This window comes from Kwoniella shivajii, chromosome 2, assembly GCF_035658355.1.
Source record: "Kwoniella shivajii chromosome 2, complete sequence".
Classification (NCBI taxonomy): domain Eukaryota; kingdom Fungi; phylum Basidiomycota; class Tremellomycetes; order Tremellales; family Cryptococcaceae; genus Kwoniella; species Kwoniella shivajii.
The window spans coordinates 510,336-529,687 of record NC_085909.1 but is presented as its reverse complement, the minus strand read 5'-3'; the positions used below and the strand labels follow the sequence as shown (position 1 = coordinate 529,687).

General features: G+C 43.9%; 4 protein-coding genes across 4 annotated transcripts; all 4 read right to left on the bottom strand.

Annotated features, from left to right (window-relative positions):
* Positions 1 to 95: 95 nt before the first annotated feature.
* On the bottom strand, positions 96 to 2,971 carry IL334_001561 (uncharacterized protein; the record flags this gene model as incomplete). The annotated part of the gene is made up of 3 exons (XM_062933317.1): positions 96 to 2,536; positions 2,626 to 2,759; positions 2,832 to 2,971. The coding sequence occupies 3 exons, from the start codon at positions 2,969 to 2,971 to the stop codon at positions 96 to 98; spliced, it is 2,715 nt and encodes a 904-aa protein (XP_062789368.1).
* A 621-nt stretch (positions 2,972 to 3,592) lies between these two features.
* On the bottom strand, positions 3,593 to 5,277 carry IL334_001560 (uncharacterized protein; the record flags this gene model as incomplete). Its single annotated transcript, XM_062933316.1, has 7 exons — positions 3,593 to 4,214; positions 4,315 to 4,472; positions 4,587 to 4,715; positions 4,790 to 4,890; positions 4,957 to 5,002; positions 5,095 to 5,144; positions 5,220 to 5,277. 7 exons carry the CDS (start codon positions 5,275 to 5,277, stop codon positions 3,593 to 3,595), a joined length of 1,164 nt encoding a protein of 387 aa, XP_062789367.1.
* A 2,589-nt stretch (positions 5,278 to 7,866) lies between these two features.
* On the bottom strand, positions 7,867 to 9,961 carry IL334_001559 (uncharacterized protein; the record flags this gene model as incomplete). The annotated part of the gene is made up of 3 exons (XM_062933315.1): positions 7,867 to 9,171; positions 9,236 to 9,331; positions 9,539 to 9,961. The coding sequence occupies 3 exons, from the start codon at positions 9,959 to 9,961 to the stop codon at positions 7,867 to 7,869; spliced, it is 1,824 nt and encodes a 607-aa protein (XP_062789366.1).
* A 3,236-nt stretch (positions 9,962 to 13,197) lies between these two features.
* IL334_001558 (uncharacterized protein) lies at positions 13,198 to 19,080 on the bottom strand (the record flags this gene model as incomplete). The annotated part of the gene is made up of 9 exons (XM_062933314.1): positions 13,198 to 13,428; positions 13,499 to 13,698; positions 13,758 to 13,836; positions 13,905 to 14,052; positions 14,116 to 14,146; positions 14,205 to 14,432; positions 14,514 to 16,791; positions 16,846 to 17,850; positions 17,917 to 19,080. The coding sequence occupies 9 exons, from the start codon at positions 19,078 to 19,080 to the stop codon at positions 13,198 to 13,200; spliced, it is 5,364 nt and encodes a 1,787-aa protein (XP_062789365.1).
* Positions 19,081 to 19,352: the final 272 nt, after the last annotated feature.

The window sequence follows — 19,352 nt, the reverse complement described above, 5'->3', positions numbered from 1 at the left end:
CAATATATACAATTAGCATGGATTCACCAAAATGTATCGTCTGATGATATAACAATCCTTGATCAAATGGCCTAATGACCGCATGATTGATGACCTTAATTGATCAAATCTTCCAATATCCCAAATCTCCCTCCCGACGCATGAGCATTATTACCATTCCTACCTGTAATACTATTTGACGATTTCCTCCTTTTCTTCTTTTTACTCTTCTTCGATCCGTCCACTTCCCCTTCTCCTTCCCCTTCCTGGTGCTCCTGGGTTATTGCTATCGTGTCCGTATCGTTATTAAGTGGATTTTTCCCAATGGATTGACGATTTAAACCCACTATTACACCTTCTTCTAATCCGTCTATCAATGGGGTCCAGCACCGATCGAAGATATTCTGTTCCTCTGACGTCCACCTCCAGCCACTGGCAGGGGACGGTTCGTTCTTTGATAATAAACTATGTAGATTGATACCACTGAAGAAGATGAATGGGATGATATGCGTCACCCCCAAATCGTTCTCTTCTGTTGATACGGGCGAATCGGGTGATGGTTGAATTGCAACTTCAGGTAATAGTAATAAAGCCTGGGCTAACATTTGAGCGTCCGACCAGAAAGACCCTATTTGAGCTATTAAAATAGCATTTCTAGTCTCCAGTAATGGATACAACTTTCCTCCGCTTCCTTCATCGTTATTGATTACCTTGGACTTTCCCATCGCACTTTCTTCGGAATGTATTTCCCTTTTCCACATTGTGTATGTACCTATACATGCTCGTAAAACAGCAACAACTTCCTCCCTTCGCCATTTGTGTTGATCGGTTTTAGCCTTCGAACGTTGAGCGGCGTCTATCACGGAGAATCGTATAAGTGATACTAGTGGTTGAAGTGAAGTAGGAAGTGATCGTATAGAAGGGGTGTTGGAGTGCAGTGGTTCAAGATACAATTCAAGTCTTTCCTCTAGGGGTCGCGAACATGTTGGTACTTCTCCCGGTGTGAGGATTGTAGGCGGTGGTAAAGACAGTTGTGAAGCAACGATTCTAGAAGTTGAGCCTTGTCTAAGATATTCTACCATTTCTCTGATAGATTGAGACTTGTTCACTGTCGCTGAAGAACCGATTTCCGATGTTGCGTCACGCTCGACCAGTGTAGTGGATTCGCTTCGTCCGCCGCCGACATCTGAGGCGGTCGCACTGCTTACTCCTAATAATTCCTGCAATTCGTCATCGACCTTCATATGGTTATTGTCGGGTTCTGGCTCATTTCCGCCGAGTTGATTGCCTTCTTCGTCATTATCTTCTTCGCCCGTGGGCCATCTCATTCCACCTAAACCCTCATCTGCAACTATCCAGGCTGCTCTTCTTATTTCCCTTGCGCCTTCTGACGCTTTCAAGCAAGGTCCCGACACGTCCTCTAGTACTTGCCACTGGTACATCCTATCGGGATATAACCAACCATGTGTTATCGTGCCCACCAAGCCTTTTCTTTGCGCAGCGGAGTATGCTTCTTTGCCTGAATAAGCTTCACTGTCCATCGAGGGTTGATTGAGTATGGGTAAAGTTCCTTCGCCCATGGTGATCGGAGTTTGACAACCCATTGGATCTAATTCACCACAAAAGGGATAAGTGGAACAACATGATCCACCATGAGGTAAGGAGTATTGTAAAGCACCCTCAATGATCCTATCTACAGTTTCATCTAGAGCTTGTTCAGTATCGAATGGATATATACATAGTTTCTTGATAACTCTTTTGACTAATTCGACTACTTGATCTCCTGGATTTATATTCACATTCTTCTTTGAGGGAGTAGTGGGGGCGAAAAGCTGTTCTCTCAATATTCTAGCTGCTTTTTCGATCCTCTGGCAGACAGTCAGAGAGTTTTCAAAAAACTGTTGAGTCACGCTTGGGGGAATATAATCTGTCCCACATAGTGATGCGAATAGTGGCAAGTGCGTTGAAGGTAACCGAAGTCTATGTCTTAATGCTTGTGGAGGAATGAAAGTCAATACTAATGTTGGATTTATGAGTGTTGATGGTGGTATCATTGATGATTGTCTACCTGAAGAATATGGATTATTATTCTTTCTACCATTAGAAACAGGTTGGAATGATTCTAAAGACGCTGCATGTCTAGCACCAGGTGGAATGTATTTGTTTTCTTTTGCTTTTGATATCTCTAATTTTGGCATTTCACCTTCTATCCAACTTAACATATCAAGAGGAACGTATCCTTTAACTCTTTCTGTTCTCCCTACGAGAATGACGAAATCTGAATCTCTTGAAAAGACATATCCACCGACTTTCTCAGCCATTGTGACACAGACTCCATCTGCTTCTCCAGCAGGTACGAAATGGGTCTTGGCTCCCAATCGATGTAAAGCGAATATGAAAGCATGAGATGCGAAGAATGGTAGAACCACCTTTCCCCCTCTCGAGAATGAAGGGGATGAACGTGATGTTACCGAGGTGGTGTAGAACAATTGACAAGCTACCAATTTTTCAGAAGCTCTGGAGAGAATGGTGTTGTGTTTCTCTGGAGGTGCTGCGCCTGAGATTTGGGCAAAGCAGAGGCAAATCAGTTAGATATGGGCAGGAGGTACAAGTTATTTTGAGAAAATGATGGGAATCAGAACATACCATCAAAAACAAACGTGGGTTCTAATCCTACTTTCCTCCATGCGATAACCAGCTTCTTCACTAGTTTGTAGTATCTTAGATATTCGCCTCCAGATGTCCATGGTAGAGTATCAAGATACAGCTTGAATATGATTCTAGCGAGTTAATCAATCATATCGTCAGCTCTCAAATATCATCAGATACACAAGGGCCAGAGCGAGACCTACCCCCAAGCATCTACAATGATCGGAGTCCTTGCTTCCTCGCTCTGAGGACTGCCATCACCGTCAATAGAGGGCAAGGTGACACTCTTGGTCAAGGAAGTTCGATTCTCCTTTACGAATGTTTCTAAACCTCTTACACCCATCTTACCGGTTCCGATTGATCGCTTTCGGTTATAAGTGAATTATGGATTTATCTAGCGATCTCTCTGGCCACATATGTCCTTCTCAGCCAGCAGTTGATTATCGCAGATATACTGTTGAAAGGTAAATGTAAAGATCGAATAAATCGAGTATCATACGATGCTAAAATTGAAAGAGGTCGGTGCTCAAAAGTGGAGGTGTATTTCCACCTGAAAAACAAAAAGAAAAACATGGCAGGTGGCGATCGTAGCGTTGGGAAAACAGTGCGGTGAAGACGGCAAAGTCCAAAGTCTGCATCTATGTGATAATATGCATACGAGCATGGATGAGGGCGAGGGAGAGAGCGAATGGGAGGTATTGATAGGCTATGCTATCAAGCTTCATAGGATACATTGCTGACGGGTATAGAAGGCCATACATAGGTGTATAAATCGTAAACTCGTAAAAAAAACATATCGAAACACTGGTAATGTCCATATCTGATCTTCGACTTCCCGTCATGAAATCATTGACTAGTATCGTGGACTTTTCCTCCCGAACATACCTTCAGCTACAAGATAAATCGAAGCGCAGACAACACATGTCAATGCTGATCTTGTTTCTGACTTTTAATGAAACTTTGATCAATGCCCACCTGGATGAGATTGTATTTCCTCTGGTCTTCTTAATCCACCATGTCCTGAGTTCTGCCCTCCATAGCCTACCCCTTGTCCTTCCGAGTACTGATTCATAGTTGGCGTTATACCTTCTCTGCCGTGCATTGCTTCGGCAGGATGATCGACATAACCACCTCCAGGTGCAGAGAATGGATAATTTCCTCCGCCCGATTGATGTTGATCATGTTCGTAATCGTTGTAATCGTGTTCATTTTGATAATCACCCTGTTGATGTTGACTTTGCCTATAACCTTGGTCTTGTCCATAGGCATCATCATATCTTCCTTCGTCACCTGGTCTCACTGTGGCTTCGGAAAATTCCCTCTGATGTCCATGTCCATATCCATATCCACCTGCACCTTGACCGGCGGCTCCAGCATTGTCATCTCTCAGTGAATCCATACTTGGTCTAGCATCCCATGCATCAGCGTGAGGTCCTGAGGAAGGCGGCATTTGATTATATACTGATCCAGGGTTATATCGCGTCGATCGAAGAATTGACATGGTGAATGCTTCTGGGTTCTCGGAGTAGACTGAATGATATAGTTTATGATCTGACACTTGCGATTTGGAATAGGTTCTTGTGAGACTAAATTGAAAGTACCAAAACAACGCATATCATTAGCATGTATGATCCTCCAGTCCAGACAGACTATTTGCAAGAGAAGCCAAGAGAAGACTATACTCACAAGATGAAATAACTCTGAACTAGGAACAGGATCACCCAAAGCGCACCCATAATTCCAACATCTGCCCAAGCGAACGCGCTGCACAGAGCTTCTCCCTCAGATGCTAGAGTTTGGTTGGCTGTGGTGGACGATGTGCTGGAGTCGGAGAAGAATTTGGCCTGATAACAAAGGATAGACGTTCAATCAGCTTTGTTCCTGGTGTGTATAACCTGATATCTGTGATGGATTCTATCAAGCGAGCTCAATATAGAGTGAGACGAAGTGTAACTCACCTCACAAGCCGATACTGCTGTATTATGCTTTAACGCACTGGCGATTATTAAAGCTGCAGCGCAAATCATGGCAGCGAGAATCGCAAGAGCATTCATCAGAGAATACCATTTGAATGTCGATGTCTTTTCCTGTTCAATATGGAATCGTGTCAGCATTCGTACGAACAGATGATACGATCGTATCCAATCAAGCTGGGACTTACTCTTAATACACCAACGAATCCTATGGGTTGCACAGCAGCAATTACGAAACACAAAACTGCAAACACTATCCCTCCTATATCTGGGAATGCTGCTCCGACCACTGTTATGACAGGTGATCAGCCATCCATTATCGTGTAAAAATACCACAAAAGGCTAATAGACGTACCATCGGGTGTAGCGAATACCACAATACCAATAGCTAAACCCAAGATCTACACCACGGGAATAAATCAGTGACATCTCAAGGTTGGAGCAGCGGGAACTTTCAGAGTGGGAGTAGTCAGACATAAAGAGCAGAACCTACAGCTTGTTCAGATAATATGATATATATACCAGCATTCACTAGTGGTACAGCTATGATCCATTTACCATTAGTTTTAATGTCATTCACACTAAGTCCTCAAGCGATCACGACGGGGAGAGACTCACCACAGCAGCAATACCTAGGATCTATCAGACCTTTACCTACGTCCTTCATTTTGGCCATAATGGGCAATCACTCTTTTTCTTGATGCCGAACAGAACTAATGGACAAGGCAGAACAATTCGGGTGTTACGTTTCCAACAAGTGTTCGCGCGAAATTTAGACGTGTTTTATGTCTGTTTCTTGTCAACCAGCTTCGAATTTTGTTTTGTGGCGAGTGGATAGCGTCCCAATGCGTAGATATTGACGTGGAGTTGCAATTGTGATGATGATAAAGACGCACCTTTCAGAGTGGTTATGCATTGATATGTCAAATAAGTATGAAAAGAAAGAATGCTAAGCAGCAGTAGCACCGCAAAATCAAAAACGCGTGAATGTCATGTGGCACAGTCGCGTGGCTGTGTTTACATTGCTCGCGAGCTAAAGTGATTGATACATTGTGGTGAGATGAAGAGAGTCCTATACAAGCATACATGAATCTGCCGATATTACACCGTCGATGAACCTAACTCGTTCAATGTCAATATCAGTACCTCTGTCACGCTGTCCACACTTCCTGAGAAGGTATTGATCACCCGGCTTATTTTAGCCTTGTTCCCATATCTAAATCGAACAGCTTTCTCCCTCTTTGGTTTGAAGATGGTGTGATGGGACGAACGAGCGAAGGCGAATATCCTCGAGATAAGGTATGCGGAGTACGAAGTAATACTATAAAATTCAAGCTATGCATTTCTTAAGAAGAAGTGCTAACTATTTGAACTAGGACTTTGACTTTTATATCTAATATCTCTACAATGCTACATACTTGACTATTTGCTCCTAAATCCAGTACAACATTCCTGACCATACAATCAAGACAATGTCTAAGACTAAGTGAAGCATATTTCTAAGTTATCCAATGTCCAAATGTAGAAGGAGCCAGGATCGGAACCATTCACGTACGGATCGGATCATGACAGACACGGCACTGGTCGAGACTATGACATCAAGTTAAGCCCATGGCATGATCAATGGAGAGAGCCTGGTTTGGCAGATGGAAGAGGGGAGGGGTGGAGCGCAGAAGCTATTGCCTGTGAATTCTAGACTGCGTTATCCTGGCAGACTAGAGTTCTTCTTCGCCTCTTGTGCGAAAGGATTAAATTTAGGTAGTTTATTTGTCTCGATGCCACACACACCATCGTCAAAACAAGAAATCCCTATCTGTTATACCTAAAAGGATTTACTATACGTCATACTGTCATGCTGTCTGACGAATCTTGACCTCGTCTTCATTTGGCCGCCCGCCCAACCTATAAAACACAGAAAAGACCCACAAGTTCATGCTCTTATTCTCTTTCCCATTGGCAAGTACCATTGTGTTCTTCCTTGAACGACAATCAAATCCTTCTATCACTGAGAGAACTTTCACACAGATCCGTTACCTCGACTTAAGATGCCTCATAATCTCAACGAAAATGAGCCCACACTCCCTGACGGTTCCAATACGTATGCTGATAATCACACAGCAAATGCTCCTTCTACTACAATCGATACCACACAAGGCGAAGGAGAGATCGGGACATTTCCTGACGATCCCCTTGATGACGACTATCTCAGTAGTTTAGGTCCTGACCAGAGGTACCTTCGATCTTTGTTGCACGATCGATATGAAAATATGAAAGTACATCACGCTACTTTGGCGAGTAGTTTGGATCTGGAAAACCAGCGGGGAAAACAAATCAAAAGAGAGGGGCACTCGCCAACCATAACGACTCGCATGTCGGACGTCTATTGTACTGACGATGACACAATCAAGAGGGTACTGGAACTAATTGGAGATTCGGTGAAGGCTTCACGTAAGAAATTCTCAAAAGCAGAAAGATCTGTGAGATCTCACAAACAGGAGATAACCAAGTTATATTCCCGGATGGAAGAATTTGACCGAGACCACAATCGCCCTACTCACCGGAGCTCTGCTTCCTCTGCTACTGGCCAAGAATAGGCTACCGACAGAGATATAACTCTTCCTGAGACCGAAGAGTAACCAGCCTAGCAATTGTTCAGACGGCCCCTTCCAATTTACCATCGACAGATGTTAATAAAGAAATTGAGTGTTGCTGTTATCACGTGATGCAATGTGAGAGTGGTTCTATTAAGTATGCAGTATGGAGTAGGTGCTAGTTGTCAAGAGCTGTATATATCACTATAAAGCAGTGGGATCGGAGGCAGTATGGTATTGATGTCTTCCCACTTTTTGTGATTCACACGACTGCCCGCAGCCGTAGCATGATGATATGATGAATATAGTATATCGACATATAAGTTCCGGGTATTGGTGGTTGACGACTTCATCGTTCTCCCAATGGCAAATTCAGAGCGGGAAACGGTTTGACAAGTGGATGATACATGATATACCAGTAAGTGGCAAAATGTCCATCTTTAGGTTTGAGTAAATATAATCTATAATACAGGTAAATCACAACTGCTAACATCATAGCGGACCAAAGGCCAAATAATCGAAACCAAAAACAAAGTTGGTTATTCTACTTTAACTGTCCTTGACTAAAGAACGAAAAAAAAACAACCAACGACCTGAAAACAAATGTCCAAACAAGGTCCTCTCTGGGACATAAAAAGAGTTTCAAATCCAATTCATTTAATCCGACACAGAAATCACATACTTCCTCTGCGTAAGCTATCTCTATCACTCTTCTTCTCCAATTTTAAAGCTTTCGCCAATCTTTTGAACATGCCACCTTTACCCTTTTTACCCATGTTTCCTTTAACAGAGTCTCTATCTCCAACAGATCCGTCGGCATCGCCATCGGATTTCGTACATGATATGATGTCCCTTTCTTGTCCTAGGATTTCAACGTTGTCTTCTTCTAAGATTGGTTCACAAGATTCAAGAGAACAAGTTTGAGCTGAAGAACCAGAAGTCATGGAAGCCATTGATGAGTCTGACTCGTTTGATGCTACCGATGATGCAGATGGTGATCGTCTCATCATGAAAGCTGGTTTGGGTGGTGAAAGCGACGAAAGAGCAAGTAATCCTTCTTCGTTGAGTTGTAATTCCCTTTTGGAGTTTTCAGCTAAAGAAGACAATCTGTCTTGAGCGAAAGAAGATGATCGACGCATGTTTCGATCTGACCAAGAATTAATTGAAGATGACGATGAATTGTTACTTCCCAGTCCACCTCCCATGAGACTTCCCGAACTTGCTTTGGTACGCAAAGAATTCGAAGAACCAGTTCGCTTAGCGGCTACAGGCATGACAACGCCGCTCTTCCTTAATCCTGATCGAGAAAACTTGGGGGCTGTAGGATCGGTAAATTCTGGTTGATCTGAACCAGGAGATAAAGGAGACGACTGAGCAGGTGTCGTCATGGTGACAGTGTCTGCCCATAGTCCGCTCGGTGTTCGAGATGGACTGGGTCGAGGAGGGGGTGTACCGTGATTGGATGTTCTCTTGTCGTTGGGAGACTGAGGTGGAGAGAGTGGTCGGGCGGTAAGTCCAAGACCTCCGTTTGAAGGTGTAAAGTCACGATGTCCTCTTGATGACCATGTTGCTCCGTCTAGATTTCCTTTAGATTTATTTGGCCTTTCTCTATCCATGACTGACAAGTTCTTCCCTTGTTTCTCAGGACTCTGAGGTGGACTCAACAGACCACCTATTCCGATGAAACTAGAAGCTTTCCTTATTGGCGGCTTGCGTGATCCAACTTCATCCATCATCTCCTCTTCTTCGTCTAATTGACATCGTAAAGGACTGGATATCTTGACCATGCTATGTCTGTGGTAGGAGTGACGTGGATTCATAGGAGGACGGGTCGTGTCCAAAGGCGATGGGGAGAAGTCGTTTGGGGTGACAAGCAGTCGAGAATGGTAAGATTGTCGTTTAGCAGGGGAAGTTGATATGTTGACCGAGCCGGGGAAAGACATGGCTAAATGTTCTCGTAAAGGTCGTGGTGTTGATGCCTATACATGGAAGCTCTCGATAAGCATAGTAACATGTACGAGTTTCAGATATTTCGTCACTTACCGGTAGTGAATGTCTCCCTGCACCATCCCAACCATTTACGAATGCTTGTGCAGCTAATTTGGTAGAAAAGGTCTTGTAAACAGGTTCGGGATGGTTCTGATTGAATAGATTGTGGAATAACGTTAGCGTTTCTCGTTAAATCAATAACATATTTCCGATTGAATTCTATCGGATGGGACGGATGATTACGTGAAAGTGGGGTCAAGGATGCATGAAACGTGATGATGTTCTAGGGCGCAGATGATGGTGTGAATGAATCATTGCGAAGGAGGGGGGGAAAGGCGGCAAAAAACTGAGACTCACAATGATTTGCGCCTCTGCTTCGTACCAAGCTGTATAAACACCAGCTGTATGACCTTTCCTGACCGCGAAATAAAGGTATCTTTGAGGCCCTCTCGATGGACCCGCGTGAGGTACAGTAGGAGCGGGAGGTAGCCTAGAAACCCTGTAAGATGAAGTAGATACTGTCGAACTAGCGACTGATTGAACAAGAGGTAATGTAGGGAGCGGTGTTGAGATTGAAAAGTAAGATTGTTCAAAAGAAGTGTTTTCTTGATTGACTTGGGGGTCAATGTCAGTTTTGATGTTTTCGGGGATATATGACAAAGGTTGTTCATCTACGTATTTGGATGATATTGCAGTGGATGTTGATGAAAAGGTGTATGCTCCTGGGAAAGATGGCTCAGGAGGAGACGAAGGGAAAGAGGTGATCATAGCAGACGCCATTTTCTGTTTTTGCTGTCGTTGCTTTGTTTTAGAGTTTACGTGTAAATTCGACTTTGAAACAAGTAGCTTTTTCTTTAGCGTATTTTATAAGTTTCCGAAAAGATCAGGGTGGTAGAGAAAAGCTAAAAGAGAGTGAAGCTTGGCAATGATAAAATATCCTTTGATTAAGAGTGTAACGATCTTCTTCTTCTTGGTCGGCAAGGGATGATTGGAGAAGATCGATGCTTGTTATTCAAAGGCGTTTGAAGCGGTATTGGGTCTGTCGTCAGTGAGGAATGGGGTAGCGTATACGAGTAATCCTTTGAATGTGATTTGATAAATGAACGTAATAGTGCCTTGACTATGCGATGAAAATGAGCTGGTCCTCCTCTTTCTCTTTATAAATAGATAGATCTTGATTATTATCCCTTCTGCCTCTCTTTCATGTAGCTTTAACAATGTCGAAGCAAAGCTCCAGATAAGACGGGGTTTTGAATGATAACTCGTACTGAGTGGAAAAAAAAGAGTCGTAAGAATCTGGACCAAGATCTGATCTGAATATGTACCGAATTCCGGTGATAATTGAAATCTAATTGATAAACCTATTTTTACGAGATGACCTATTATTGGCTTCCTATTTTGACTCTGGATTGGGTATCTGCAGATACTAACTTAGTCCATTTGCGAATTTGATTATAGATTGGATACTTATGACAATGATGATCAATATCGAAGGAATGAATGAATGAATGTATGAATGAATGAGCGAGAAGAATGTTCGATGCGAATATGGAAAAGATTTGTTTTCGCGATATATCGCTATATTGATTGAATATCTAAGTAGTGGTATTAATTCCTTCTTTAAGATAATAAAGTTCAAGCAACGACGTGACGGGATGAACGATAGTGGGAGACGAGCAAATGATTCCAGCTTGCAGAGCAGAAAGAGAGAAATTACAACATCCCACTACTCTAGCTTACTAGGTCCCGATACGTACTGGAACATTATTCTGCCTATTCTTCCTCTCGAAAAAGGTCCTTTGACAGTTTATTACCTGATTAAAGTGGTGGAGCATACGGGCGCCCATCGAAATACATCTCATCTGTAATGGAAGATGGACGAGAAAGTAGGGGAATTGCCAAGCGTTCAGCTCCCATGCTTGTCTTCTTTGAGGGTTGAGGTTCTCAAATCCCTTGTAAAGTCAAGGGACCAAAATGAAAACATGTATTTTTTTCTCTTGGCCCCACAAAACGATACATTTTTGGCATCGCTCGTAAAGCTTTGGGCTTTGTCAGGACCCCCAAAATGGTAGAGCATGTCGCAACGAGACAAAACATAACGAATTGAAAGGCTCAAGTATACTTCACATACCTCTACAGAAAAAAAGTTTTTAACACCGGAATTCCGACGCGACCCGAACCCGCTTTTTTACTTTAATCTTTACTGCATTTATCAAAGAATAGATTGGATGAAATTACCCGTTCTCGTAAGAAATCGTCATTATCGTCTTGACAAAGCGACAGCCAAGACGGATTGATAACAACCCCAAAAAACTTGTTCTTCGGAAAAGAGGGGGGGAAGAGGCACAAGGAACCACCAAAAAATGACAGGGAATATAATACTCGTAGAATGGAAAGAGATAACCGCATTTTATCTGCCGCTCAGCATCCCCTTCCTCCTTTCTTCGGAACATGAATGAGGCGCTGTACAGGGAGTAGTTTCAAATTTCAGTAGTTCAGCGCAATTACTCCTTGAGATCCTAAGTAGCGTAGCCTTGGGGATAAAATCGAAAAGCTCCCGGATGACGAAGCAATAAAACGGAAGATGTGCCGGTACAAACTTTACATTGACATGCAGTAACTCGTAACTTGTAACTGGACCAGGCCCTGAAAAATTGATATTCGGCAATTTGCATCTTCGATATCGAAACCTTCATGGCTCCCGTTTCAACCAAAAATAACTTTTTGTATATATGACATCGCATTCTAATCTATCTCTGCACTCAGATGATCGCTGGGATCTGCTTATCTCGGCGTTTGTAGAGGAAGAAGCGCGACTCTCCTATGCATATGGAAACAGAGATGAATGTCTAGATCAGATCTATTTGGCCCAACGGATCAAGGAGGGTTTGTCAGCTAGGAAGAATGGGGTGAAACGCGAAAGCTGTGCTATCTATTACGTGCGATCCGGATTCTTTTCAAGGGTTTTTGTTTGCATTTGACATTTGGGAAACTTCGAGGTTCATTTTGATCTGGGGTTCCAACACTGGTTTCAACTTCCCGGACTCCACGAAGGGTATGAACAGGGTAGTAATAGGGTATAACAGGGTGTGGCTTTATCTTTTGTGAGGGATTTTCAAGTCAGGACAATATGTCTTTATGAAGAGCACACGAGTACATCATTATTGCATGCAGTGGTGCTTGTCGTTCTTTAGCTTCATTAACTCGTGTGAGCAATAGATGTCACCATAGCTGAAAATCAGCCAGCAATGGTCACCTTTGAGATACGCAGACCGCGATGAAAATGCCGTTGAGGAAAAGAAGAAGATCGAAACGCGAAGGGTGATGTATACGTATTTCTTGCCGTGCATTCGAGACCAGAGACCACGCAGTTGGATTTCCTAACAGCAAATCCAGAATAAGTAAGGGATCGAGGCGTGAATGAACGAAAATTAGGGCCAATCCTCAAGCATACATATGCTTATTACGCGATGTATCCATTGTATCGCAACTAGGAGTGTCTCCCATCAAGTGATGAAAGACTTTTGCAGTTGGACTGATTATTCTTCTAGCACCGTAGTCTTCGTGAATGATGACATTATGGACAGGGCTTGTACGCATGCACTCAGATGCGGGGACGTATAAAGCTTTCTTTACGAGTACAACAAATCGGGCTATCAAGAATGACCACTTATTCGCCAATTAGTTGTGACACGACATTATGTAGGTGATAGGTACTCCGGAAGCCAGAGACTTCTAATGGTGATACTGGGCCCATTGAGAATATCAGAACATCGTAATGACAATATGTCATATTTGTATTCGTATAATCTATCTAAAAATCGTGAAAGTTTAATTTCCTATATGAAGAGAAACCAGTATCGTAAAACATGAATTTATAATCGTAAACTAAGGGAATAACAAATATGGGGAAAAGTTCACAACAGCAAAACAGAATATTTATATATACAATATCAGACCAATCCCCTCCAACCTTTTTCTCTCCTTTACATTCTATGTGTATTTTCTGAGGCAAATTACGCTTGTACTCTCTTTGCGCCTCTTTTAGCTACAGCTTTTCCTATCTTACTATCACTAAAAGTCCATCGATTATCTTTGTCTTTGATAAATGGATGTTGTAATAGATCTTTTGCCATTGGTCTATCTCGTGGATCAGTAGCCAAACATTGATTGTTCATGAAATCTAATGCTATATCCGATAAATGTATATCAGGTGGTAAAGGTGGTCTCGCACGTTTATTGAATAGCTATAATTATCAGAGGCAAAGGTCGATCAGCTCCAGAAACCCGAATCAATATCCAAACTGAGCCACTTACCTCAAACATCGCCGCAACTTGCTCCATATCGCCCCAGGGCCTTTTACCAGACCACATCTCCATGACTACACAGCCCAAACTCCATATGTCAATTTTGCCAGAATAGGTTCTTTCCGAGAACGAGTGTATCACTTCGGGTGCCATCCAAAATACTGATCCCTTCATATTGGTAGCTTGTCCGAATGAATCATATGCGTCGGCTATCAATCAGATCCGAATATCAGTGATTTGCCTATGAATCTCCGTGATGAGAGCTCACCAGTCTGTTTGGAGATACCAAAATCGGAAATCTTGCAGATTCCATGAGCGTCGACAAGAATGTTGTCACCTTTAAGATCCTGCAACCAACAAAATCATGTCAGCTACCCATTTTGGACTTGACAAATATGATAATGGTCAAACTCACCCGATGCCATATGTTCTTAGAATGAAGATACGCTAAACCTTCTAAGATCTGTTCAGTGAAGAATCTGACTAATTGAGGTTCGAATCTAGCTTGATTGGGCGTTCGATAGATCGAAGCGATCGTACCACCAGGAACATATTCCAAGAAACTGTTTTAGATTTGGCGTCAGCTATCTTGACCGAATATGTTCTTATTCATACGGTGCACCTACATCGATATGAATTCATCACTCGTTTCGTAACCTGTGTGATACCAGCTGTCAGTAAATCAAGTCAAGTCTTCAGGTACAAGATTGCTCACCAAGATAAGCGACTATGTTCTTGTGTTCCAAGTCTTTGAGCAATACTATCTCGTCCTTTAGAGCTTTAATCATTCCAAGTTGTCGCTTATCATTTCTATCAGTCTCAGATACTGGTAGTTCGACTTGTTTGACAGCCATCATATCTCCGGTGGTCACATTTAAAGCGATATATACACGACCGTATGATCCTTTGCCTATTAGTTCACCTTTGACCCAATTGACAGTACCTAGAAAGGATTTTAGCCACATTAGCTCTCTGCCATTGCAGATATATATCGTTGTTGAACATGGAGAGATAGAAAGCTTACCAGGCTTACCATCACTTGCTGGTGATTCAGGGATTGCGTTCTCCATTTGCCCCAAAGCGATCTTTGAAGGAGTGACTTCAACCAATTTGTGGTCCCACATCTTCGAACTTCTCCTTTCAACTTTTGTCTGTTTATCTTCGTGATCATTTGGCATGACTCGTTTCTCATTTGTAAGATTAGGAGGTTCACGAGTTTGTCTTTGTAACGCGCGTCTCATATGATCCGCTACGACCCTTATCGAACGTCTGTTCTCAGCTTTGTTGAATTTACTCTTAGTCAATGCTGATATCGATGTCGGCCGAGGAGGTTCTGCAGATGGTATTGTCACATTTGATAATTTTGATGATAAGGGTTGAGATGGTTGAAGAATTTCCAGTCTTGAAGGTGATTCTGCAGCTGGCGTAGTTGGAGTAGAAGCCGTTCCTTGCACGATGGGTTGATCCAGATCGATTTTTGGGAAAACTCGATCAAGGTTCTCATATAGTTGTTCAGGTTCAGGTCTGAAGTTCCATTGATTTGGATCTTTGGGCCGAGCGAAAGATTTCCCTCGTCTGATCATTGAGCCTTCACCTGTACCTTCGGACTCAGTAGCACTATCGGATGGCGTAGTGACCGAATGAACACTATCGGAGCCGCTAAGAGCAGCGGTGTTGACGATGAGATTGGGTTTGGACGGGGAAGGCCGTACAGCACTGGAACGATCGAGAGACGGAGGTGTTTGGGGAACTATTGGAGCAGTTATCCACAAGGTAGCCTCATCTTCATCAGCAGCAGGGGGTCGAGCGGTACCATCTCCCGAATCTCCCGACGCTTTCAGCATATTCTTTATGTGATTCTCCCAGACTCCAGCCTTAGCAGTATCATTGGAGTCTGTATCTTCATTCCTCTGCGCTTTGACGGTTCCTTCGGAGCTGACAGTGCCGGCCACAGACGATGTATCTGTGTCGCTACGGCCATATCGAGAAACCGACAACCATGAAGCCTCGGGAGACGTGCTAGGGTGATTGTAAGGAAGTTGAGATTCTCTGTCGTCCCCAAATGGAGTACCCTCACTAACACGCCGAGAAGTATCAAGTACAGGTGAAGTGGATCGATAGGGCACAGATGCGGACCCGCTTCTAGGCCTTGTCCAGATACTAGGCGATGTTGGTCCACTGTATCCTGCGTGATACGTTCCAGCGTTTCGTGCGGTGGGGGGAGGGTTGAAATCGTCATAGTAAGTGAGAGGACGACGGGGACCCGTGGCAGTTTGAGGGGACCCAGGCGGAGGTGGAGATCTATCGTAGTGGACAGTATTAGGTCTCGAAGCAGACATGGGTGGTTCTTGTCCGTCCCAGCTTGGTCCCCGAGAATTCCTAGGCAAGGTACTGAATCCTGGACGATTATAGGTTGATGTGGTGGAAATGCTTGGATGTGGTGACGGGAATGGAATAGTACCTGTATCTCCTGTCGAGACCTGTAACGAGGGCAGTCTAGCCGGTTGGACAGCTTCGGGATATCTTCCATCATGAACACGATCAGTCGAGGAGCTTCGGTAGGCAGCAGCAGGTTGAATATTCCGACGTTCATTGTAACCTCCTGGTTGAGGAGTCATTGCTGAACGAGCAGGAATGTTTTGGTATGTAGGATGGTAATTGGGACCTTGTTGGCTGAAAGGACGTAGATTATCCATCGATCTGACGTTTTGTACACTCGAAGATGCGGTGAGTGTATCCCCGCTTGTTTCTCGAATATATGCAGCGGGGAGTCTCTGTCTTGGATCGCCTCTTGATCCCAATGAGCCACTTTGGACACCAGGCGTTTGCCTTCCTGTGACCTGTCGCAATCTTGGATCGTTCAGCCTTTCTTGAGCGTGCGAAGCCTCTTGATACGGATGTGCGGAGAATCCAGTCGGTCGATGAGGAGCTGGGTGTTGAGGGTAATTGATCTCAGGAGAATACTGAGCTGGGGGAGATTGATACAGCGGCTGATTGATCGTGCTCCCTTGTCGAAGAGGGACAGGGCCAGATGGCTGTCGATTGGCAGCAGCTCGGCTCTCCGACATTCTTGACCCCGGCCTTTCGTCTGAAACTGGAACACGATATGTAGTAGATTCGTCCAGGGGTCTGCCCGTCTGAGCTCGGTTCCTGAAGTAATCTTGCCTCGCTCGACGATCTTGATCAAAGGTGTGAAAACGACTTTCCCTTTCTTCACGTTGTTCAGCGTGCCATGCAGCTCGAGCAGCTTCCATCGCTTGATGTCTCTCCTCCTCTAGCCTCTCCTCAGCTTCGACCGCACGCTATGATACGATTGAGATCAGCATATAAGCAAGACTAGTGAGGAAATTACTTACCGCTCGAGCCTCATCATCTGCTATCTGAGCTTGTGTTGTCTGACTGTTTTCCATTCGCAGCCGTTGTACCATATGCCACAAATCTTGCTCTTCTTGTTGCTCTTTCCTTGCTAATTCCTCATCCTGCGCTAGCTGTCGTTGCTTCTCAGCCTCATCAGCCATTTGAGCCTCCCTTTCTTCTCGTTGGAATTGTTCAATCAACGCTCGAGTCTCAGGATCTATGTCGTCATCAAGATTAAGACCAAGTCCGGTATTTGCAGGTCGACTTGGTCCAGCACTACTACTAGTGAGAAAAGGATCTTGATAACTTTGTCGACTTGAGGATCGTGAGCCAGATGTCGGTATCGGATTACGAGCTTGAGGTTTAGGGAAGGGCTCAATGATAGTAGGAGATGCGGGATGATTGAGATCATGAAATCTACCGGCCGGGGATGAGAGTGAAGAATTCTCTCGAGTGTGATGCGGAGGGACGATGTAGGTTGTAGGTGGAGTTGGAAGAGCTGGAGAAGAGGATGTAGGATCTGTGATTGGAGATCTTGAACTACCGTTTGATCTACCTGCAGTCTTTCTATTTCGTTTCCCGCTCCATTCTTCCGCTTCAGGACCTAAATCGCTCCAATCGCTGGTACTAAGGGGACCACGTTCTACCAGTTCTCCACTTGCACTACTCGTGCTTCCCTCTTTCGATTGACGAGATGATGGTCGATTGACAAGTGCATGGGGAAGGTCTGTCGTGATTGGTGGCATGCCTGCACGACGATTGTCTGCTACTGAACGATAAGTGCTATAATCCGCCTGAGAGACCGCTGGAGGTATCACAGATGCGGCGGAAGACGTCGGCACGTTGGTCTGTTTGACGAGAAATTTGAGGGTCGCTCTTGAATCGCCTTGAGAGGTGCATACATGAAGGAGAGAGGCTGGTAAAATGGGAATATCGTCTGCCGGTTCACCGATTTCTGTTCGATACATTGACAGGGTTGGGTGTTCTTCATCTCGAATCCGTAGCTAGTTCAGATGTTTTGGCAAGTAAGAAAAGCTGTTCATAAAAGAAGGTATACATTCATGACTTACCTTTGAGAACACTTTTTCTCTTATTCCTTCAGCTGTATTGATACCAGTAATATCCACCAAATGAAATGCTTCGTTATCCGTTGTAACCTGTAATCTAACTTGATGGCTATGGGTCGAACCTGATCTGTCTCTGTTTGACATTCCTACGCTCATCATACTTGAACTACCTTCACTGCCTACAGCTGGACTGAGTACATCTTCAGGACTAGCCACGCGACTTTGTGAGAAGTGATGGCGGAAACTTGGGGGGATGGAGTTTGATGGGGAATGGTTTCTAGGTGAAGGAGCGGATATGGGCGGTGAAGGCAGAGGAGGTAATGCTCTTGAAGGTGATTGTGGTGCTTGATATTGTTGCTGTTGCTGATGCTGTTGCTGTTGCTGATGTTGATATTGTTGTTGTGATTGTTGATGTTGGTGAGGTATCGTCGAGCCTGACGCAGTTCTTATTTCGTGTGGTGGTCTCGTAGTGTTTTGTTCTGATACAGGAGCATTGATAGGTGTCGTGAAAGCTCTACGTAAATGTCTTTCAGGTTGAGGTGGTGGTTGAGGTGGGACAGGCGATATCTCCGGTCTATGTCCATATACATTCGGTGTAGGCGTAGGTGTAGGTGTGATTGAAGAAGAAGGTAGGATATGATTTTGTATTGATGATTGTGGAGTTCTATTCGGACTTGAACCTGGATGTGGATTTGGATTTGGGAATGATGAAAGAGCAGGCAAGGGTGATGATTGAGGTGCAGGTATAGTAGGAAAATGTATATTCGATTTTAATGATAAACTCGGTGAATTAGGTTGTTGGTGTTGATGGATAGGTACGTTACTGTTTCTACTTGAAGATGAATGTATGCTTACTGGTGATATTGTGGAAGGTGATCTTTGAGATTGAGATTGATTAGATGATTTGATCTGTGATTGTGATGATTGTCCAGTATGAGAGTGAGAGTGGGAATGTGAATCTTCATCATCTGAATTATCAGGATTAGCAACGAATAAACCTGGAACGACCGCGACACCTCTTTTCCTTGCGCCTAATGGACGTCTAGGTAGTTGAGTTTGAAGTTGAGGTGTAGAAGGTCCTGCTTGAGATTGTTGTGTCGTTATATGTAATTGAGGATGAGTATGAGGACGTGATTGTGAATGCGAATTGGGATTGGGATTGCTCATTTTACAGAAATGATAACTTGTTGATGTACCTCAAACATGAATGAAGTTTCGTATCAGATGTAAGATGTAAGACTGATACTTGCCACTGGGTTGGACTGTAGGAAGGGACGAGGAGAATGGGAGGTTATGAGATAGATGTCAGAGTCAACGCCCAACGCATGGAGGTATGACTTGCTTGAATGTCGTTTATTGGTTTCGCGTATTCCTAGGTACTTTGTGTACTTTGTATGCTCGATTGCTCATTCAGTCGTTGTCGATGGAAATCGGATCGT